This window comes from Melanaphis sacchari, unplaced genomic scaffold (genome assembly GCF_002803265.2).
Source record: "Melanaphis sacchari strain LSU unplaced genomic scaffold, SCAv2.0 Contig66_pilon_pilon, whole genome shotgun sequence".
Classification (NCBI taxonomy): domain Eukaryota; kingdom Metazoa; phylum Arthropoda; class Insecta; order Hemiptera; family Aphididae; genus Melanaphis; species Melanaphis sacchari.
The window spans coordinates 138,695-164,409 of record NW_020271477.1 but is presented as its reverse complement, the minus strand read 5'-3'; the positions used below and the strand labels follow the sequence as shown (position 1 = coordinate 164,409).

The 25,715-nt window shown below is 25.6% G+C and overlaps 2 protein-coding genes and 4 non-coding genes across 7 annotated transcripts in view; 1 reads left to right on the top strand and 5 right to left on the bottom strand.

The window, feature by feature from the left end:
- Positions 1 to 1,264: 1,264 nt before the first annotated feature.
- On the bottom strand, positions 1,265 to 3,971 carry LOC112600681 (host cell factor 1-like). Its single transcript, XM_025347976.1, has 2 exons — positions 3,779 to 3,971; positions 1,265 to 2,943 (listed from the first exon to the last, which is right to left on the bottom strand). The coding sequence occupies exon 2, from the start codon at positions 2,914 to 2,916 to the stop codon at positions 1,330 to 1,332; it is 1,587 nt and encodes a 528-aa protein (XP_025203761.1). The 5' UTR covers positions 2,917 to 2,943; positions 3,779 to 3,971; the 3' UTR covers positions 1,265 to 1,329.
- Positions 3,972 to 4,374: 403 nt separating this feature from the next.
- Positions 4,375 to 25,715, top strand: part of LOC112600701 (putative uncharacterized protein DDB_G0282133) — an 83,416-nt gene continuing 62,075 nt past the window's right edge. The window contains exons 1-3 of one of the 2 annotated variants that reach the window (XM_025347999.1): positions 4,375 to 4,589; positions 4,676 to 4,781; positions 8,610 to 8,706. In XM_025347999.1, the coding sequence (XP_025203784.1) occupies positions 4,548 to 4,589; positions 4,676 to 4,781; positions 8,610 to 8,706 (245 nt within the window). In that variant the 5' untranslated portion in view covers positions 4,375 to 4,547. The remainder of the gene's footprint in view (positions 4,590 to 4,675; positions 4,782 to 8,609; positions 8,707 to 25,715) is intronic. The other variant, XM_025348000.1, reaches the window with a different exon arrangement.
- Trnaf-gaa lies at positions 6,676 to 6,748 on the bottom strand. Its single transcript has one exon. It is a non-coding gene; the product is annotated as a tRNA-Phe (tRNA).
- Trnaf-gaa lies at positions 7,999 to 8,071 on the bottom strand. Its single transcript has one exon. It is a non-coding gene; the product is annotated as a tRNA-Phe (tRNA).
- On the bottom strand, positions 15,517 to 15,588 carry Trnat-cgu. The gene has a single exon. It is a non-coding gene; the product is annotated as a tRNA-Thr (tRNA).
- On the bottom strand, positions 17,491 to 17,562 carry Trnat-cgu. Its single transcript has one exon. It is a non-coding gene; the product is annotated as a tRNA-Thr (tRNA).

The following is a 25,715-nucleotide window of genomic DNA, read 5'->3' as shown; positions in this document are numbered from 1 at the left end:
TTTATAAAATTAATTTAAATAACATAATAATAATTTTGAAATAATAATTAATATTACATTTTACTTTTTGCATAGGCACTATTAGTACTTACAGTTGTGAGAAATTAAAAATATTCATTGGTAAAGTGGTAAACCTGGGATATTATTGTTTAACTGTTAACTAAATAATTTTAGATCACACTAAAAAAACTGAAAAAAACTTATTGTCAGATGGTGTCTCGTGAGAATTATATGTATCCGCATTTTCTGTTAAAAACTATTAATATATAAATGCATTTGTAATAAGTTGATGAGAAATATCTCTTATTAATAACTTCTATATCATATTATGTTTCTTCAAATTTTCTCTAAGAAACTATATTCTAATTATCTGTTAATGGACTCTGCATGTAATAATTTTATCTTTTGGATTTAATGCACAACAGTTATCCTTAAAAAATACTGAATATTTATATAAATTAGTTATTGTACATTAAGTTAAGGTTAATAAAAACTGTTGATTAAAATGCTTTACTTTAATATATTATATAATTAAAAATATAAATAAAAATATTATAAATATATTTATATTTAGTATATAATCATATTGTTTATTCATTAGTTGACTACTAAGTTGAACAGTTGGATCAGTGGATAATCAGAAATATTTTCCTGGTAAAACATTTACAATTATTTATGGTTTTGTTAAGTTTTTTTTATAAATTTTAGTTGGCCTTTGGCTAAAACTCAATATTTGGAAAATGTATCACATAATATGATATAAATTAATCATCTCCAAAAGATATATCCATTAAACTACTACCATATAGGTGTCAGATGTTAATAAATATTTTTAGAGACAATAAGAATGATTCTTTATGTTTAGGGGTATGTTCATGAAATGTCTAAACATACATATCACACAAATATAAATAATACATGCTATACAATTTAATCAAGTAAGCAAATATTTATAATACTATTCATATTTATAAATTTAACATTATAAATTGAATAATTACTAGTTTACTAGCATATACATATACAAAACTAATAAAATTATAAAATAATCTCTTACAAAAAATGTAATTATAGAACAAAAGTATCTTTTATTGCATATTTTTCATACAAAGTGTTAAATCATTAATTAATAAAATAAAATAATTTTCCTCAATATTTGAAAACCAATTTCATTAATACATAATAATATTATACATTAATTAATAGAAGTATATAAAATCATAATCAGAACACGTGATTAGATACAATATTATTTTTATCATGTTAATTTCCAAAAATGTCAGATTAAATAAAATAATCATATTATCTGAATAACAATTTGTCAAATTATTACATTTTTGGCCTTTTGGGAACTCCAGTTAAAAGATTAACACTCTTTTCTCTTTTCATTGAAGGATTTTTATTTGATCCAGGTACATTGCTGTCTTGTAACCATCTTACTTGTGTAGCTGGTCCATATCCCTTCTCATTTTTTGCAGCAATTCGAAATATTATAGCTGGCTTATTAGTCCTATCAATCAGCGCAGCCCCAAGTGACTCATGACTAACCACAGCAGCATTATGAGGTCCACAATAAACACGAACAAAATTTAAATTTGTTGAAGTTGGTTTTGGACTTTGATGTGGTATATCCTTGGAACTTTTAATGGCCAAACAAACAGAATATTCTAAAATCTTACCAGAACTAGTAGGAGGGGCTTCCCATGTTAAACTAGCACCATCTGGTGCTTTTGTAATTTTAATAGCAGATGGAGCACCTGGATAACCTGGTAAACAAGTCTTAAATGCAGATATTTCACTCCATTCTCCACGACCACAAGTATTTATAGCAGCTATACGAAGTTTATAAGCTGTGCCTGGTTGAATATCAATTTTTAATTTATTTGTATAATCTGGTAAATGATCTAAGCTAGTATTTTCATGTTCATCAGTAGTAGAAGTTGAGTAAAATTGTTTCACTAAACAAGTAGTGCCTTTAATAACACCAACATCACACCATGCTGGTCCTTCTTGTTTAATTTGTACTGTTGGTTGTACAGATTTTGATACAACACTTTCTGCAGTTCCATTGGTTGGAGGTGCCTGGTTTAAAGCAGCAGTTGCTAATGTTGACAATGCATCAGCAATATCATTATCAGACTTTTTTTCTTCTTTCTGATCGGTCTTATCAACTTTGCTTAAAGAATTTTCAAGATTTTCAATTTTAATTTGGTCTTCATTTTTTATAAGATCTGATTTTATTTCAAGTAGGGCAGGTCCGACATTTTGTGATGGTTCATCAGTTAAAAATTCAGATAATTCTCTCATAACCAAATCTTTTAATTCAGAATCTTTCATACTTAACACAGATTGTTGATCTAAATCAACTCCATTATCTTCAAGTTTGATATCATTATTCAAAGTTGAATCAGTGACACTGGTGACAGGAATAACTTGTTGACTATCTTTTATTAAACTTTCTTGATTTACTGGAACAATTTGATCTTGAGTAGGTTCAATTGAATTATCTTGAGTAGGAACTGCAGATTCCATTAAATTATCAGTTGTTGTTAATAATTGATCTGATATAGGTATAGGTTGATCAACAACACTATCTTGCTGTATTGGATCGCTAACTACAGGTGTAGTGTTTTCAACTTTTTCTATGTCTTCCGATGTTTTTTCAGCAACTAATTCTAATTTTTCAGGTTCTTTGACTTTATCAGTATCCTCAACGGGTACTTGCTCTGGTTCTGGTTCTGATGTTGGCGTTTGTTCAGATTCAGGTTCAGGTTCAGTTACTGATTCCTTGTTCTCTTGATCAACTGTAGAAGCTTCATCTGTTATTTCTGAGGTAGCTAGTTGATCAGGATTATTAATTTCAGATTCAATGGTTTCTGTTTTTGCAGAATTATCAATGATATCTTTATCGTCCATGGTTTTAAGTATAGATAAATAAAATATCTGTAAATCACAAATAAAAAAAAATGTAAATATTTTAATATTGATCAACTTATTTGAATAAAATTGCATACTAAATAAAATAATGAATGGTAATATTAAAATAACTATGTACTAAATCAATTTTTAACCCTTCATGACTCATATATATAATCTAAACACAGCTACTCGCACGGAGAGTAATTTACTCACCAGGTATATTCTATCATAAAAGTAATAATTTATGGACAAATAAATGTATAATAATAAAGTATAATTAATAAACTAACATAGAATAAAAAAATGTAAAGTTTTTAATCAATCCAATAAAAATGAAGAATTATTTAGTGACTCCATATTTTCATCTAACCACGAGAAAAATTTAACTGACATATTTTAAATAAATTTTATTTAGAGGTGGTCAATAGGCTACATGCAGTTTGTGGAAAACTTTATTGGTTTGCAGAGAAAATTATTATTTTTATGGTAAATTAAATGAAGTTATTATTAATTTTCATTACATTTTTTGATTTTACATTCTCTTTCTTTGTATTGTTATGAACATTAAATTTTATTGTCCCAAAAATCTTCTTGAATTCTCAGCAATATACCAAAAAAAAAAAAAATTGGTGATTCCTGATTTACAACATGAAGATACAGATCAAAATTTCATTAGTATGTACTATTTAATATATAGATATCAAAACATAAAATAAATCCAAAGCAAAAACTTATTAGAATACATAAGTATATTTTAAAATACTATAAAATAATGTATGATTCTAACACAACTTGGAAGTTTGAAATTAAATAGTTCAAATTTTATATTAGTAAGTAATAACTCTTAGTAAATAATTACCTTGATTAAAAAGTGTAAAATTTAAATGTAATTTGTTCAATTTAACAAACAAATAATGAACCGTAGATCATACGTAGGTACTTCTAATTTACATTGAAAATAAGATAACTTAAAATTTAATGCAAAGAAAATAAGAAATGTTGAAAAATGCTGATCCTTGATCCTGATTTCAGAATTCCGATTTCCAACTTCCAACTCCAAGATATTAAATAATGATAATTGATAAGTAGTAGGTACGCATAAATAGTAAACAACTTAAATCATGGAAGAAATTAAATTTCATTATTTAAAAAAACAGTGACATTTTAATTACAAAATGCATATTTATTATTTAATAATGGAACTATAATTCTAACGAATTATTTAGCAAAAATAATTCAGTAATTACTAGTTTGATAATATAAAAATTAATTTTTAAAACAATTTTTAGTATAATTAACGGTTTTTCTTCTTTTCGTTACACGCTAATGATAAGATAAAAGATAAGCGCCGTTTTCTTAAATATTTGAAAAATTATAATTTATCATTAAACCTTTAGGTTTAGTCTTTATTATACAATAATTGTACTAGAATGTCATATTCTTTTAGTGTAGGAGTATTAAAGTGTCGCAAGAAGAAGTTCTTAAGTTTATTATGTTTATATAATTGATAACAGTTTTTGATATACTTGCCTTTTGTCGTTTTCAAAATATTTGTCTAAGTATTAATTTGGAATGTTTAAAGCTGTACAATTAATTTCTTGTGTGGTTTTTTATTATTAATAAAAATCATGTCGTTTTCGGTGTTTGATGATCAGCTAGAAATTATTAAGGTACTTATGCATTTTATTTTAGTAATACAAAATATTTGAAAAAAGTATACCTAGGTGTATTTAATTAACTTAAACATTAATTTTAGAAATTTGAAGAAGATATAAAATATGTTAATTCCAAAATGAAAACGATCGATTTAAAACTATCATCCATTCATCCAACTAACAGTGAATATGTTAGTAAACTTAAAGGTAAATTCAAAAAATTTTAATGTAGGTAATTGAATGTATCTAACTTGTGGTGTTATGTTTATAATTTTAAATGTAGCTAAACTGTAAAGATATTCATTAAAATTTTTAAAGACTTCAAATTATAAATATGTTGAATATATATCATAAATCCAATATTTTACTAATTATTTGAAAATAATTATTACAGTGATTACACATTATCTCTGATCTAATATAAATTACCTAGATTGTTTCTTTTTATTTGAATACATTTCAGATATATTATTTTAGGTAACAGTTTAACTGTTATGTAATTACTTATTCAAACCAATAATGGCAAGCCTTAACCAAATTAAAATGGGGCTCCCATCTCATTTTAATTGTATTTAAGTATTCATATTAAATGAAAAAATTGTTTTAAAATCTCAATCATTTGAAATTTACTATACTGCAAAGTGTAAACTAGTTGGGTTAATAATTATTTTATTTAATAAGGGCCTATTCTATAAAGAATCAAAAAATTTATGGTAGTGAAATTTTTTATTTATTTAGATAATTTTTTAGTATTGTTAATCATATATTTAAGTACTGATAGTTTTAAAGTTCTTACTTGAGACTTGTTATAGGTCACTATCCTGTAACATCCTTATCATACATATAAGTTTCCAATTAAATTTAACGCCTCAAGGCAATTGTTTTTGTTGCTCCTGTGATAACTATGATATAGAAACTCACCTAATATAATAGTAACTATTACAAGTAATGAATATATTTATCTGCTCAAAGTGTATTGTTAGTTATTACTTATTAGTTATCTCTATTGTCCATATTTTCAGGTTTTTTTTATACAATTAATAAATATATTATACAGTTTTATATGAGTAAAAAATATGAAAAATTTCTTTAATACAGATATGACAGGAAAAAATATTTTTCAAATATTTAAGAATAATTTAGGGCTTATGGAATATTTACTTTCTTTAGATGTCTCGGAATATTTTGAGAAAAATATTTACACTATTTAATTTTAAGACCTACTTAAACATTTTTTTTTTTTTTTAATTATTCACAGTTAAATATTTGTTTTTCTTTTATGATAAATTAAATTAATATTTTATTTTTTTTAATAGTTGGTTATTTTTCTCAAAAAAGTTACAAATGACAAATTTTTTTTTGATGGTTTTATTTTAAAACAGATACTTTATTACTTAATATTTATTAAGTATCTATATCTATTATTCATTACACAATTTAAATTCTATGTAGTTTGGATTTTGAAAAATTGGTAAAAAAAAATAAAAAAGTTGTATTTAAATTAAATTAATAATAATATGGCCAATATGGGTAATAATTTAAAGATTAGAATTACTTATTAAACCATAGATCCTCTCTCAGTGACAACATAATAAAATTAAAATATGAAAATAATAAGAATTATTTAAATTTATATGGCACATACAAATTATTAAAGAGATCTTTTAGCACGTTTTATGAAATGAAACCTTGATTTTCAGATTATTTTATTGTTGACATATTTTACTACATTGACTACATTATTTCTATGAATATTTTCAATAAATATTTGTTTAAACATTTATTTAAAATAAGTTTAATTAAAAAATATGTAAAAATAATCATTAATCATCAAGTATTAATATGCAAGTATAAAATTAATGTTCAACAAAAAAAATACTCCCAAAAGTAAGTATCACTTATCATTAATAAGAAATACTAGAGTAATTGTTTAACTTGATGTTATTTAGAACATACAATGTATAATAATTGATAATTAACAAACAATAATAAAAAAAAAATAAACTGTCATTGATTAATTTATTATAAATATTTGCTTTAAGTAAATAGTGCAAATGAATGATACATTATTAAAAAAATAAAAAAAAATCATAAAATTTGCTGCCGAAACCAGGGATCGAACCAGGGACCTTTAGATCTTCAGTCTAACGCTCTCCCAACTGAGCTATTTCGGCTGATAAGAAGTGTTGCAATTATGGATGTATAAAACGCAATCTATTGTTTCAACATTTTAACTATGTTACTCTAAATCCTTTCATTTACAATTTTAATACAATCTTTAAAGTTTTAACCTTGCAGAAATACGACTACAGATAATATAAAATAATAATAGTAATTTATTTTATAATCTATGGTGTGAGTATACGACCTACTCACCTACAGTATATTAGGCATTAGGTTTATGTGGTAAAACAACTAAAATACCATATCCATAAATAAAATAAAATTACTAATTTCTTTGAGAACTATTATCATATTATATAGGAATACAATTTAATAAATAATACAATTTCATTTTGCACATTATGAAAACCGAGTTTTGAGCGAAAATATTTTGCGAGTTGAATAATTTTTTCTAACATTTTTATTAGAAGTTCAAATTGTTCAATATATAAATTGGTATTTACAATAAGTGCTTTCGTGATTTGCAATGTTTTAATAATTCAATGAATCTCTGCTGATTACTCTTAAAGTACTAACCAATAATTACGCCATTTGAGGAGATTAGTAAGAATGAACTTAGCGGAGATATGGCTGTATTATCGATGACGAGTGTAATTCCGAATTCTGTGATTTAAAAAGCAAGCAAGAAATTCATACGGAATTCTTGTATAGGTAGTTCACATCATAATATGAAAAATACTACATAGTACATACTAAATATTGCTATCAAAAATAACGATAAGGAGTGTCAAATACGAGTTCTGTAATTATTTTTAGGACACATTATATAAATTACTTATATAACTTATAAATCTTGATTTAAAAAAGAGGTTTATTTGAAGTATTTTTTAATTTTAAAATCTATGATTTAGCATAATTTTTCAATTTCTATTCTAAAACTGCATGCAAATTCAAATTTAACATTTTTTTTTTTATGCATTAAATTCATAGTTCTATTAAATATTTATTATTAATTACTAATTAGTTATATATTGATGTATAGTTTTGGATATAAGTTATTATATTCTATTCTATAATATATATTATATATATATATATATAATATATATATTTAAATAAATATTTTACATCAATTTAATAAAAATAAAATAATTGCCGAAGCTAGGGACTTCTAGATTTTTAGTTTAACGCTCTTCCAACTGAGTTTTTTCGGCAGATAAAGGTTATGCTTATTTATGTCACAAAAAATGAATTAAAATAAGAACAATTAAAATATATAAAAAAAATTACAAAAAATCGATGCCGAAACCAGGGATCGAACCAGGGACCTTTAGATCTTCAGTCTAACGCTCTCCCAACTGAGCTATTTCGGCCGTGTGCATTGTTGCCATTTCTACAGTATGTAAGACGACTTTAAACTATTATTGATTTAAATGTAGATGGCGTTGCTGTAATCTATTGGTTTTTAATTAATTCAATCTAATCATTTAAATACCGAAGAATTATCTTGAAGGTTTTTAATGCATACGAAAAGAGTCCTCTATTTTAAAAGATATTTTAAAATGTATTTATTTTACTTATTGCAATTATTTTTCGTAAGTGTTAACGAAATTGAGGGTTGGACTAATTTTAGTTATTGTTAAGGCAATACCGCATACCGTTGAACGGTATAAAATAGCTTAAAATTATTTTAATATCTATTTTTAAAATTGTGCTGTGTATTCAAGTATAAACAGCTTGAATATTATGCATATAGTTTTTAATTTTAATGAATAAAGTATTATTAAACATATTTTATACATTATAAAGTAGTATTAAATATATATATTTATAAACATTATCCTCCTAACAAAATAATTTGGTAACAAATGTATTACTATCATATTTTATAATACTTACATATTTTTCTAGGCGCATCTAGTATGAGTAGTGTACACGATTTAAAAGACAAAGAAACAGAAAAGAAAACTGAAGACCTTCCCAACTCTTCGGCTAAAACTTCATACAGGTAAGAGTTTAATATTATATTTTTAAATGACAGTTTTTGTTCATTATCAGCTATATACATAATTATGCTAGTTCTATTATTTAGTGCTTAGTTATACTTATTTACTTAAAATGTCTAGAATAGTAGGATTCCCTAGTATTATTAATTATTTATTATGGCCATTGTGGGCATGTCTAAAATATTTTAGTTTATACTATAAAATGAACTATTATATATAAATTATAATTATAATAAAGTATAGTATTTTATCGGGACCATAATGGGCGGACTGGATTGACGGGATACTGGGAATATTCCCGGTCGAATTACTGCTCAAAAATTATTTATTATTATTATCACAGTCCATAGACTAAATACAATATTGTATCGTAAGAAATATAGTCTATCTATATGATAAATATTAACTTTATAATAGCATATGTGTATTTTATGTCTTTATATAACGCGTGACGTGTGAGTGTGGAAAATTTTTCACATTATATATTTGAAAATATATATCAGGTTTTTGTTCAATAATAATTCCTTATTCGTAAATAAAAGAATTTCCAACGCCTTTTGGCCTCGTCGTCAATTGTTCCTATTTTATTCGTATAGTAGTAATTATTAAGCTATAATTCAAAAAAATATTAATTAACCATGGTAATAACAGTTATAACTTATAACCATGTCTATTAACCTATGTGTCCATTGTCTAATATAAACGACTCACGAATAATTACAAATTATATAATAATAATAAAATTGTTCACAATACCACAATAACATGTTATAATATTTTAATAGATATTAATAAGTTAATAGCGTTTGATAATAGCAATTACGACCGTTCAATGTATAAAGTTCTAAAAAATGACTATTTTTTATAATCGCTATAAGAAAAATGTGTTATATATAAATTCACATAATCGAGAATGCTATTACTCGCATTTGTTGTGTCTGTTTGATATAAGCGGATAGCATGGTAAATGTATGCTCAGCAGTTCACATTTGACTTCGTTTAGTTGGAGTGAATTAACCTATTATGAAATATAATGGGAAGGACATTTACTATGTTCGTTTGTTACGATAATTCTGTTTTTAAGTAAGTTAAAGACCTTACGAGTATTTTTAAATAATGTTTTTAATATTCACAAAACTTGCTAAAAAGAAAAAATACCTTCATGTAATCATAGATTAAGTTCTTGATCATTAAACTTCATAATATGTCGATTCACCTTAATTTTAATTTTAATATTAATAAAGTTAAACGCGAACTGCTGAGCGTAAATTTGTTGTTACACACTTATAATTAGACGGAGACAACAAATAATGGTAGTGTAGGCGTGTTAAAACAAGTATATTTCTGTAATTATCAAACTTGCTGTTTTTAGATATTAACAATTTTCTATCATTTTCATTGCGACATTACAATTTTTTTTTTAAAACTTCGAAGATTTTATCTAAGCAGTATCGTTAAAACTATACTCTTAGATTCACTTTAGATTCAAAACTAAGTCCAATTGTATATTTTTGATTTCATCATCATTCTCAATTCATCAAAATACATAACTGTTAAAGTTTTTTTTTTAAAAGGTACCGGTAAATTAATATTATACCTACACAGTTTGATAATACAATTTGTATTATTAAATATTTATATCTAACGTTAACACTAATTTAATGTATAGGTTATTTATTTATTTATTAAATCTAACATCGCAAAGGCACATAATACACTATTAATAAGTAAGTATATATTAAATAAAATAGTACAATAGTAACTTAAAAGTTAAAATTACATATTACACTATTACAGTATTTACTGTAGATAATAGTAAATTAGTATTCATCGGATAATTGATAATTATTATAATATGTAAATTGCTATGAAAATGAAATATCTTAGAAGTTATAGAAGTTATTTAAAAAAATATCTATTAGCTTATCATAGATATATCATATTACTATTTATCTAAGTATCTATACTATTTTGCGTTGCTATATGTTATTTAATTGAACATTATGTATATCATTTTTTACTTCTATTGAATATACACATTTTTTTAATTTGGTCAGGACTATGGGTCTATAATATTTGAAAAATATGAAAAAATTCATATACTTTTAATTGATTATGAATAATGATTTTTTTACGTATTAAAATAGTGTTACTAAAGACGTTTGTTTACTGTGATTACTGACTGATGAACAGGAAACAGTCTTCGGTCTTTGTAGCTATTTATAACACTATTCCTCGAAAATCAGTTCAGATTCTTACGAAATTTTGAATATAAGTATAAATAACTCATACCTGAATAATTCCTATCCTGTCCTAGGTGTAGCACTTTAATTTGATTTTAAAATTGATTATATCATTCATTACGTATATATTCTCACTTATGGGGAACATTCTATCTTTTATACTGACTAAAATGTACCTATTTCTAGAAACAACAATTATTTCGCTGTCTTTATGGTATATATACTAATAACCTTCCCAAGTTTTTTGAAAAAATCAATTATTTATCATTATTATAAAATTTACTTCTAACAATTATGAAAATTATATAATTGAGTTTTTACTGTTGTTTTTATTTATAATACACAATTATAAAATACAGACGATGTTTTGCGAATTATCCCATTTATAAGTTAGTAATTTCTAATCGTTCTGACTAACGACGTGCGTTGCGCATCACCATTCTCGTCGTAATCGGCTGCATTTATACTTCTATATTTTGTAATATATTTTATTAAAACAATAAAGTTATTGACAAGTCTTCAAAAGCAAAAACAAAATTATATTTTGCTTATAGTTTTGGATTTGTATAATATACAGGTAATATACCTACTTGTGTATTTTAATATTTTTTAAGCATTTATAAATTTATAATATTTTAAATTTAGTAACTTAAATAGTGTTAACTTTTTTTTTACTCTTAGTTAGACATTAATATGAATAAATAAATGTAGATATTTCTGCAGTATCTTATGTACCTCACTTCTATATTATTTTCTAAACAAAACCAATACAATAATTGTGTTAAGTAATAAGTACATTCAAGTGTGTAGAGTTTTTTTTTAAATATATTAAATAATTTTGTATTTTTTTATTACTAATCTAACGTAATAATTTAATATGATACCATTTTATTTTTAGTAGGAAAATAGTTGTTCATTCGTGTTAATAGAAGGACGTATACCTATATTTTTATAAGTATAGGTTAGGTGCGTATTATGTGAGGAAACCGGTGTTCTTTTACTAACAAACACATGCTAGCAACTGAAACTGCAGATGTCTTTGGACTTATTGTTAAGAGAATTTTTTATAGTTCTGTGCACCTTTTTGATCAGCTGCCTTAGATAGGTATGATGCAAGATAGTGCTCGTGCCATAGAACCCCTTGTTCGACCATATTTTCTACAATAAAATGAGTGTGAGGGAAGGGTCCTTATTTCTTTGTATCCAAAGGCTTTCTTCACTTATTCAATAGCTTACAACATATCATTATACTTCTTTGTTGCTACTTCATAAAATAGAATTATAGAAATGAATCTACTGAATAGATGAATCACGAATATCATTATTTATAAAATGTCTAAGTGGGCATGGCCGTTTTCGACCAAATTTAAAATAGGTTGATTCCCTTTTCGACTAAAATCGTACTCTTCCCTTTTCGAAATCGGTGTTTTTTTTTTTAATTTGGTCGAAAAAGAAATCGGCCGAAAAGAGAAGGGTACGATTTTGGTCAAAAACGGTCTCGCTCGTCTTTTGATAACACATTAACACAACATACAATACTTTATATTTACCTAATTTTTAATGCATAGTACTAATTTTTTACAGTTTTACATAAATTATCTAAACTTTAAAAAGTATAACAGTAGGTATATTACACAATCGTAATCATCTATATTCTATACTATACGAATAAATTAGGTGTCTAGGTATATATTTTATAACTTAGTGATTAATGATTAGTTATACCATTTTCTTAAAATTATACTCGCTTTTTATGAGATACATGAAGTAATAATACTTAAAGATTAAACTTTTCTGATTTTACAAAAATTATGTAGTCACCTCACTGAAAATAAAAAAAATTAGTGCCTGTATTTTGATCTATATATTAATATTACCTACATATATTTAACTGCTGTTCATTTGCATGACATGTATGTGGCTTGAAACACGTTAAAATTAAGTCTATTTTTAGACAAAGATTGGCCCAAGTCATTAAATGTATACAAATATAACAATATATTACGCAATTTTGTTTCGTTGTTTCGGTGTACGTCTCTATACTTGAAATTTTATTCTATCACTCTATGTATGATTTCTCTACTCCGTTTTCTATCCTATAATTTTATAACCACGTTACTACCTAAATGTTCATTAACAGGTAGTAATAATTTGAGCAGTCTCAAGTTTTTTGGATAGGAGAAAAACAGCATGTCGTGTGTGTGTCATTTTTTACACGTGTTTACTATGGTCTATGGCGTATACGCAGGCCCATCGTCAATAATTGTTGCGAATTATAATAGACAGCCTCCCCTCCATGTACAATTTTTAAAGTATAGTTATGAATACGTTATGATAACGTAATGGAATACAAAAGTGACATTACTGTTTACTTGTTTGGAATATATTTTGAATTGTAGAGTCATTCTCGAGTTTGAAATGCAGTTAACGTTTTGATAAATAAGAAATAACAACACGTTGTGCAAACAAACGAGATAACGTAAAGAAACCAACCAACCTTGGCATGGGTGATCCATAAATGTGTTTTGCATATAAAAAACTCGCTTAACCTGAATACTATTGAAGTAGTCTAGAAAATACATGTACAATACGTACATCGTACACGATATACACGCGCGATACGTGCATAATAAATATATTAAAGTATTTAAGTATTTATGTATAGTGTATGTATATTATTTTTATATCTTCTGATACTTTCAATTCTTATTTTATACGTCTTATTATTACTTATGTAAAATAGTGGTTAGATCTGTATAATGTATACTATAGATCAGACTAGATACAGGCACGGATCAAGAGCAAAGATCTGGGGGGGGGGGGGCAAACAATTTTTTTTATAGGTACTTCAATCATAATTTAAAATTTTTTTCATAATAGGTATAGGTAATCAATGTACTCGTAATAAATAAATTATTGATTATTAAATATAATATAATATTTATAAATTAAATAGTAAAATCTAAACGTCTATTTAAATTTTTGCTTTTTTCGATGTATATATGTTTCTATCTTGTATAATATAGTATATTATCAGACATAAATGTGATTTAAAATATAGTAATATCAATATCTGTAGCATTATAAAAAAAAAATTGAGGAATAACAAGTCTGGGGGATAGGGACTGGGCCCCTAGGCCCCCTCCCAGTATCGTACCTGACTAGATAGTTGATAGTTCAACTAATTCTAGGTCTAAAACCAGCTATAATCAAAAGCCATTTGGAAACATTAGAAAACACCTATTCACAGCACCTTTTTTATATATTCGATTATAAGCTTAAAGAATTAATTTAATACACTTTTCTGTTACTATTTTATTGTATTTTTAATCTAAAGTTATTATTAGTTAGTATTTCAAAAGTTATTTGATTAAATTTAAATATATATCAATATATTATAAAAAGTTAATTTTTAATATAATTAAGATTTCAAACAACAATCTAAAATATTTTTACGATAATTAATTAGTCTTATCTATACAATTACTTTTTTATAATTACTTAAAACTAAAATGATTTATTAAACCTAAATAATAAATACGTATGGAAAGTATAGTATAACTAGTTATTTAATTAATTAAATAACTACTAATTGTACAACTCGTGTGATTATTTTGCATAAAAATGTTAACAAATAAATGGTTTTTCTTAAGTGTCAAATAATACCTAAGTATTATAATTTTATTGTAATATACGTATTGACAAGTTTTCTATCAACTATTATAGAAATTATAATTGATATGGTGTATACCATATACGTTAGTATTGTTAGTTAACACCAATCGTTGATCAAAAAGACGTACTTAAACACCAAACAATTACCATCGATTATAATATTATCAAAATAACGTGTGTGAACTATGAGCTTCCTTTTCCACTTGTTAAGAAATTACATTGAATAAGTTGTAAGTTGTAGAGCTTAATTTGTAAGTTAGTCGTCCTGTGTAAAAGTAGGGGGAGGCTATTAAATAGCTGGTCCCTACTTAAAGTTAATTTCAATTTTTGTTATTTTAACTCTGAGCACTGGGAAACTTACAAATTAAGTTTTAGAATTTAATATTCTTCAGATGTAATTTGTACAATGTGGGAGTTTACTTCCATAGTTCATACACATAAATAACTTAATAACACGAAGTTAAGATATTGATGCGAAATCCAGAATAGTGTAATACTATATCCTGTGATTATAAAAGCAAACGCTAGCGTGTTATACGGTTATAATAATATATTATCGATGAACATATTATTATTAATGGAGTTGACCCACTGCAACTTAGACAAAATGGCATTCACGCAAAACTATTTTTATGGTTTTTAAGTAGTCTTGAAAAAACTACCTATAACAAAAGTTTATAGTATTTATATAGAATAATATTTTGTAGGTTTGACGTAATGACGTCGCACGATAATATAATAATAATAGATTACAAATTGAATAAATGAAAGTAATTTAAAATCAGGAATCTTATAAATTATTTTATTACATTTCTATTACATTTTTTCATAATCATAATCATAACGTATTAAAATATTGGAAAAAAGTATTAAAAAATTTGATAAAAAGTTACTTGCCTCCTGTGAGGTTTGAACTCACGACCCCTGGTTTACGAGACCAGTGCTCTACCACTGAGCTAAAGAGGCGTGTTGCGATTGCAGGAGAAAATTTATTTATTTAAGCGCAACCGAATGTCACTTTTAATATTATTACAATTTATGTAAATATTGTAGTACAAAAATGTCCTTAATTTCCATTTTACGCAATATCTATTTATAATTTTTATTGTGTATGCAGTACGTTTAATAATGTTATTAATAATCTAAATCCATGTATTTTATTTATATCTTGTAATCTATAAATAGTTATGATATATTTATATATTTAATAATATTAACTTATTTTTAGTAACTATTTTAACAACTGAAAGTAACATCAGGAAGAATGTAACTATAAGGTTTATAATTTTGTTAATTTTTGTATATTTATAAGCATAAAAAAAAATATTCTTGATTATTTATTGTAATTTATATAATATTAACCATATAATATATTGGAAACATTTGACTTTTACTTTAACGATCATTTTGTTTATTGTATACACTATTACACTATACACATTATAGTATTAGATACACAATATAATTTTAAAACTATAATTTAATATTTAGTCTAATTTTAATATTCTATACCACGAAAGTACGAAATTAATAACACTATTTGTTAACACTTTACTTTAATGTTTAAGGTAAAAATTTGTTCAATCTACTTATTTACGAATTAAAAAGAGTTAAGATATTATAAATTTGGATTGATGACCTAAAAACATTTTTAAAAATCAAGCGTTATAACTTATAACCTAACTAATTTAAAATTATTGCCATATAATTTTTAAATCCATAAAAATTTCAAAACAAATAGATATAATATTGTTTCTAACTATTTACATAAATCAAAATGTTAAAATAAAATACAATCAGATTATTTGTTTTGCTTAATTTTTATGAAAAAGTTTATTAAATTAAAGTTGTGTTGCACAGTTTCTATTACCATCGTGAGCTATGTGTGTTATCGTGCTATGTATTAATATGATCGTATTCCATTTTGTTATTACGCAACATATAACATGTAACGATGTTTCGAGTTTATGTCTTCGTCTTAATAATTACTTCTTGTAACGAATTTAAAACAGTCTTATTCTTCGCATTCTAGCTCTCCTCTACATGAGGAAAAAAGTTAAATCTTTCATTTTACCTATCGTTTTGCTGTTTTGTCAAAAACTGATGGCCAAACTAAATCTAAATCTAACGCATGAGTGTCCCCAGACATTTTTCTAGGGGGGGAGCGAAGGGCCGGCGGAACCGGCTAGGGCCGGACCGTCGATAGGGGCTTCCGCAGCGTTGGCTGCGAGGCCTTCAATGGGTAGTATTAAGGTTTTTGTTGCTGTGAGGGTTTTGGTTGGGGGATTGTCCCTTCCAAACCCACTTTTTGTTGTAATACGTTTATTGTAAGGAGTAGTGATGTGGGGGATTATCCCACTGACTCTCCAACTTTATCTTGTATTGGTTTTGTTTAATAAACGATGGCGACTCACCACCCGAAGCATTGTTTAACGGTGTTTCCGGGTGGTGAGTGTATTGCCGATTTTTTTTTTAAAAAAAAAAAGGGGGGAGCGAAATAAATTAAAAAAAATAAACGAATATTTTTTTTATAAATTTTATACTTAAATGTTATTTATAGAACATTATTATTTTTCGTCATTATTACATTAAATTATAACAATTAGGTAACAAATTTAAAATTTTAGGGGGTGAGACAAGTGCCTCGCTTTGCCTTTCTATGGGGACGCTCGTGATTTAACGTATTTCTGTCCAATTACCAGTATAATTGAGCGTGAATAACCAATACTATTCAAGAGTGTACCTAAATCCACTCACATGTCGGTGATTTATTTTATAAGAATGTCAGAAATTTTCATAGTTCCGTCAAAAATTAATTCAGCTCACGGGTAATTGTGTTTATGTTGGTTGTTTTAGTAAAAAACTAAATGCCTCCTGTGAGGTTTGAACTCACGACCCCTGGTTTACGAGACCAGTGCTCTACCACTGAGCTAAAGAGGCACAGTTCGTTTTTTAAAATTTTATATTTACTAAATTAGATAAAAGCTCTTATGTAGAAATTATTTTTTTTATGATTTTTCTTGCGGGAGGATTTGTTTTTCCAGATGGTTTTAGACTGATAACTTAACAACATATAAGCAAAAAATATATATTTTCTACCATTTTATATACATATTCTGTATAACCTATTTCTCTGAGAGGTTAAATATTTTTTATTATAACAAAATTTATTAGCTTTTACGTAATTATATTAAATGACATTTAAGCATTATTTCTTTATAATATACTTTACAAATAGTCATAGTCAATAATATCTTTAGCAAAAAATTCAACTTTTTATTTTTAAACTTAACACATTATTCATTAATGATTTCATTTAGGCATCTAGCATAATATTTTTATACTTTGGTGTACAGTGATATAGCGTTATACGAAAAAGGTTTATACAATCCAATTTCCCCGTCCTGTAAATAGTGTTCATACACCACTTTATGCTTGCATAGATAATGTAATTTCTTAAATATTTATATGTGTAATTATTATTATATTTGACGTTGGTTATCACAAATAGTGAAACAAACAATTTAATTTGATAAAAACATGATGTATTAATAATAAATGATAAAAATAAAAAAAATTATGTATAGTAACATCATTATATTATATAATGTAAACAACACTAAATAAAATGCAAACATATCATTTAAATATTTATTTTATTGACCTTAGTCTAGAAAAATTAATGATTTGTAAATTTAGATACAAATACACTACTAATTAACGGTTTTATACTTTTACATCATAAAATTCGAACAACCTTAAATTATTGTATAAGATTTTGTAGTTTTAAGTAGTGAAGTAATTTTACAATAACTTATTTTTCAGTAAATAATTTAAAGCTTTAAAAACTGCTCCAATAATTTCATGTAGTACATGTTGGTAGATTTATCATTTTAAGATTCGCCATTCAGTTATAATTTATAGATGAAATTTAAATAATTGCATATAGGTATACTACGAATTTCTAATAATGCATAAAATGTTATTCGCACTATGTTGATTTAATATGTTTTAAAGTAGATAATAGACGGCAAAATAAAATATTATTTTTTTTATTAAATATGGACAGTCGCTCCAGTAAAAGATAGGCATGGTATTCAATTATTGTGCCTATTTATGTTATGTTTGTTTAGACACTCATAAAAAATATCTTCGGATTGATGATTCATTATGGAATTAAAAGAGTATACAGTCATAATATAGCTAAAAAAAATTTTATATTATATTTTTATTGACTTTTGCACCTACTTCATCAAATTTTTTTTATGATTTTTATTCTTATCTTTATTAGATATTTTATTAATATTAGCATTAGCCATTGATTATAGAATAGAATAGAATAGAATAGAATCAATGATATTAGCTAGGTTTTATAATTTATTTATTACTTCTTACTTCTTACAAGTTTAATGAAATTACAAGTAGGTAGCAGCACTATAGTTTCAATTATCAGTGTAGTACTCCATTTTGATTTTGTCACATTCCTAGTGGTATATAAACTTTTACAACTGTTTTTCAATGCCAATATATTATATATTAAGTATATAATACATCATTTTTTCTAAGTATCATATTATATGTCTGGAAGTTTAGTAAATATATTATTTAAAAATGCCTAATAAAGAAATTTTTTTCCACCATTATTTGACATTAAATATCAGATTTATCAATGATATATAGAGATAATTTCGAGTGCCATTAATAATTTGACCAATTTGTCTATCCCTGTAAAATTTAACGTCTTCTATTTTTTTGAAGTAATTATTACATTTTATCACTAGATGGCGTTTGAATAAGTTTTATTTGAATGATAATATATTTTTATTCACTTCTAGTAATACAAAACTCACTATTTAAAAAATTAACCATTTTATTATTAATAAAATATGAATTTACAATTTTATATATTAAAATAATATTATTATTACGTATACATAATTCAAATTGACGACTTAAAGTTAAAATGTATGATTTGTACCTAGAAACAATGAGTATTTATGAAAAAAAAAGTCTTAATTTTGGAAAATAATAATAAAGATTAATAACTGCGTATCCTATATATACAATTCAGCCTTTATTCCTTTAATAATACCTATAAATTACGAGTATATCCCGAATTAAGACATAGTATACATAAATATTTTAAATATTAATAAAATAATATATTATGATAAAACAAATTACAAATCACGCTATGGAATGCAATTATAACTGAGTGTAAATTATGCCTACGTAGCTTAATAATATTTTATAAATTACCGAGTCATCATATGATCTCAATTCTCAAAATTTCAACATCGTTCGTTATAGTTAACTTAAACGTAATAACATACACATATTGTATTTTATTTATAAAGTGCATATGTTGCATTAAATATTCACATTTCATTATTATTTATTTAATATTAAGTTATAAACGTTAAGTGAATATATTGTATAACGTATATGCATAATATGCAGTTCTAATTTACATTTAAGGATGATCTAACCTACATTTTAAAGATACAAGTTCATATTATAATATTATTCAGAACTATAAGTATAATTAATGAATATTACAATAAATAATGATAAATTAATACGTTTACATCGTCAAATTTATATTTGAATGAATGAATAAATTATGTATTAGATACTCAATACTCATATTATGTCATATATGTATTTTTATAACTGATTAGATGTACATAATTAAAAGGTCTGAATGATAAATATTTATTTTTTTATCTCATAACAAGTTATTATAGTAAAGTAATAACTATTAGAAAATGTTTAAATTATTAATGTTGACTAAAAATATTATTTAGTCTATTATATAAGTAAAATATTTCACGATGAAATTCAAATTAACAATAATGATAAATTAATACTTGTGTCGCAAAGTTTGTACTTTAATAAAGACTCAGATAAATATCTAAATTACATCATTTTAAATTTTAAAGTGAAGTTTAAATGGTTTTTTTATTATGTTCTAAACAAACTTCAACTTACCTTTATTTTCTATTTGTTCAACAAATATTAGAATCAAAATAAGTTTTACAAAAAAATAATTTTATTAGAAAAAATTGCAATACATCTTCATTAGAAAAACGTCTATTCTAAACAACAGAATAAAGAATTTGTTCTCCGGGCCTTATGAACGAACCAAAAACAGCCCAAATCTAATATAATATACATAATCTACATTATATTATTAATATTTTTCGTATGTTGACCGTCTGGAATGTGTGATAATAACAGTCTGCGTGCCTGTGCCCACATGTAGTACTTCAAATTGTACCCACTCGCATAAAAAAAAATCAACAATAATACTCCATCAATTTAAGCTCGTGTGTGTATACATATATTTTTTTAACGTCCTTGGTTTTTTTGTTTTTTTACCCAGACCATTAAAAATCACATTTAATTATATTCACGCATAGTTTTCGCGAAGGCGACTCTGAAAAAGGACCGGTTCTGAGAGGTCAGATGATTGCAATTTCTACGGTTGGACGAGTATAAAAAAAAACCGGTTTGAAATTACGTGTATATGACGAAGAAGGAAAAATTGCAATATAATAATGTTCAACTTAGTTGTAGTAATTGGCTGCGTTGGCGTTTGAACATGATTTATTCAGAGTCTGCATAGACTAAAAACTAAGATACCTGCTATGCTGCCCCTTTTACTGTAAATATCAAATACATTTTTAAAAAAAGTGAAAATAAAACTATATCTTTTATGGCATAATTACTACACGTCGATTTAGTTTTATAAACAATAAAAATTTAAAACAAAACAACATTATATAATATAAAATAAAATATTATATGGGATTAATGTCTATATAATATTTGTGTTATATATTATACGCTATTATGTAAGTCTCAATCAATATACAATGTAATGTACAAATTGAAAAAAATCATTATTTTGTTTATTCTTCGACATGATTTGTTTAGGTATAATTTATATTTATCTTAAATTAAAAATATAATCAAATTTAAATCATAGGTACTTGGTAATATTTAAAAATAAATTTCTTGAATCCTATTTTTGAAACTTTATTTAAATTAGATATAGCTGTATAATTTAATTGAGTTTGTGTAGAAATACAAAAATGAATTATATAGGTGCATATCTTCGTGTAGCTGATTCGTATATTTTATACATTATTATAATTTTAACAACAAAAACATCTTTAAAAATGGAATTGAATTAGATTCCAAATATTAGAAGGTGATTTTTTTTTACTAAAAAGACAAACCCTACCATTAATAGGCTTCAAATTTAAACATGGATTATTGAATATTATTATTATAAGAAATAGATTAGGTATACATGTTTAAACTTTTGATTCATAAAAAAATGTTATCATATTATTACGGCTTCCTGAAATTTCAGATACCATATTTTTTTATTGTGTATTTTGCTATCTACAAACAGTAAAACTTCAACAAAGTATTATTATTGGCATACATGTTATTCATTAGCTAATATTTGTAAATTTTAAAATTTTGAGAGATATTATTGATACTTCTAGTTTTTTAATACAAGTATAATACTTTTGTAATGTAAAATTTGATATATAACTTTCTTTATACTTTCAAATTTAATAATAATAATAAAATAATTTGTTTGCAGTGTTGTATAAGTATAACTAAACTTATAAAAAATAAATATATAATCGATGTCATTCTGTTTGAAAAATCATTTTGTGTACTTTTATTGTTAGATAAAATTCGTTTCGGTTATTTTATTATTAAAAGACATTTTAAACACAAATAATTATAGCGTCATCTGAAACGAAATTCATTAGATTTACGTTTACTAAATACAAGTGATGAGTATATTAATATTCATATACATTATACATTTGTAGTTAACAGGTATTTAAATTAAAATGTACGTAACATTTCACATTATTGATGTAGGTCATGTACTAGTGTAATAACGATACAGTTCAAGTAGATTAACTTTAACAATCATCTTACCCCGCAAGGTATATGATACAAGCGCCTCGTTTAAATTCCTCGATCATACATATTTAATTAAATAATGTATACACACATATATATATATACGTTTTTAATTAATCTCTGTTTAATATTTATTATGTTATATTTTATTTCATAATGTCTCATAGTATTTTAATTTAAGAATGTTAACGATTAAATATATCAGTCATCAGTACTTACCTACTCTGCTACATTTTTACAAAATTTTACGCACCTTTATTATTACAAATATTAAATACGTAAATCTTAAACGTAAACCTATATACCTAAACCAGATTTATTTTGGGTATACCTTCTATCTTTTTCTGATTGTCCGTTTAAACATGTTATTAACATGATCTATCGAAAATTTCAAAAGGACTGAGCTCAACTTTTGAACACGATGTGACACGACAAATTATTTAAAGCTTTAAACTCGGTATTACACGACTAAATTCTATAGTATGATATTGAAGATGTATTTCAGCCTAATATAACCTAACCAGTAACTATATTATTTTAGTTAAGAAATAAGAATTATAATATTCATGTCGCAGACAGGACTTTAAGTCGTTTAATGTTGCGCAGTATATTATCGTCGGAATTTTGATAGAACGCGATGAAGTATGTGAACATTTGTGTAATCGTTTTCGAAAATAGGTTGCATATATAAAAACAGTTTTTCGTTAGTTATATACTTTTATCGGACATCAGTGATACTAATCGCAATATGAAAAATAATTGTACATAATTCGCTTGCATCATTATATTGTGTTTGGACGGGTAGTAAAAAGAAACAGATATAATAGTATGTAACACACAAGTCATAACTGTAGTTACAGCCGAAGTCGCGTCGAGTATTGGCCCGCGTGAATGGTAAATATGAGTTATGAGTGTTATGACTAATAATACGATTTTTATTCCTACGTTAATGATGGTTATTATTAAACTCGAAAAGTAATAATAATAATGTGCAGTTGTTTGCGACTATGTAATATCTACATTTTGTATATAGTTTTTCGAACTTCTACGATATTTTAATTTATCCGTCGTTGATCTTAACGCTTCAATGCCATCAAAATATAATATATATATATATATATTATTGTACATTTGTTCATGACCGGGATCGATCGACCGACGACCACAAATTCGATTGATGTAACGGGTACTGCGCCACGTCGCAACGCAATCACGCAAAAATGAACAAATCGTTTCGCATGGAGTTTCTATACTGTTCACTGTTCACCGTTATGTATAATATTGTCGACCATGTGCGCAAGACGTCGTTATTTTCAACTACTATTTTCGGATTTTCGTTTTCGTCGCGGAGACTATTGTCAGCGCAGATTCCAATTTATATTATAATATATACCAACACAATCCGGATAATAACTGACAAATTCATTTTTACTGTTTCTATGGTCCAAAAATTATACTAATAATGTATAAAGAGCTTAAATTTTATAGAAAATGTCTTTTTGGAGCAAAATTCTAATAAGAAGAGAATTCTTGAATATAAATGTTTTTTGTAACATTCCGTTTGTAATGAAATAATCATTATTTTTACATTTTTCTTCAAAAGTGCTCTTTTTAGGTTTTTTCCCATTAAGTCGATTTTGTAAAATTCAGTTTTTTTTATTAATTTTACGACTATTAAATTAGCCTTTAGTTTACTAGACTAATTCTAATAGATAGCTCATGGCTAATAAAATAACTTTCGGTTTACTGGAGGAATTTTAATTAAATAATATATGTATATGTATATATATATATATATATATATATATATATATACCAATGAAGTCAATGTAGAGTAGTATAGTTAAAATTATTTAGTTTATATGAAATATGCACCCATGAACGTTGCTAGGATTTTAATCAGGAGGAAGGGCAGTTGATAACCTTTTTGCTTTTTCGATTTTATAGTAAAACTTATACATTTGGTATAAGAAATAGAATTTAGTGTGAAGCGCAGGGGGGCACTTGCCCCTCCTCCCTTCACACTCACGCTACGCCCATGTATGCACCCATTAGCAGTTGACGTAGAAAGATCATTAATTGCAATGTATAAAAAATAAATTAATATCCAAATTTAGTTAAATAGGCTTGCAAGTTTTATGAAAATAATTAATATATTATTATGTTGTTGTAAATTCTTTTTCACAATCTTAAAGCATAATTTAATTTTTATTATTATAGCTTTTAAACTTAAATTAATGTACTTTTAAATTTTAGACAATTATTATTTAAATATTGTGGATCTATATTCTATATTTTAGTATCCTAGATCATAATATCATGCTTAAATATATTTTTATAATTTTTCCTTCGAATTCAAATCGTTGTATTTTTAATTACTTACGTGTTTTACCGTCTTACTTAAAATGAAAAAGTTAAATCTGAAATAGGATACATATAGTGAGGAGGTCTATATGATTGAATAATTGCCACCATAATATAAGAAAAAATTAAGTTCGGCTCCACTGGTTTTCTGCGTATACTACGTCATTATATATGACGTTGGGGCCTCTTTTTTTGTTCTTCGGTCGTGTGACCGTAGAAAGACGGCACATCAACACTCTAATGTTATTGTTTTTTTACTTCCGCATAGTATGATGGGATGAACAGGTGACTTTTGATTTGAAGCGTAATAGGAATCGTTACGGAGACCTTTAAACGCGACGGTGATGCGAAACCATTTTTGAAGCGGTCTGCGTTAAACTGATATAACGCTATAATATCGCCGTACAAAACGTTATGTATGACAATATTACGGTCAGCGGTGCAGAGCGGTATATCTTAATCGCGGTAACATACAATGGTAACCGTAAGGTAAGCCGGAAAATATATCATATTATAAAGTGATGATGACGACGACCCGACGCGGGTACGACATTTATCCTGTTCGCATACACTCAATGGTCGTTAGTGACGGCGATCGTATTACGTATTTGTGCAAGACGCAGAAAACAGTAACGGCCGCCACCGCAAGAACACTATACAGCACACGCACGAGCGACGGAGCGATAATATCATCGCCGATGCGCGGCGGGTGAGGAGGCGGCCGGAGAGAGAGGTCTGCCAGGAGGACCTTGGGACCGACGGCGTGGAATACA

Bases quoted from the DNA above. Each gene is read 5' to 3' on its own strand.
- LOC112600681 (XM_025347976.1), bottom strand. From the start codon at position 2,916: ATGGACGATAAAGATATCATTGATAATTCTGCAAAAACAGAAACCATT.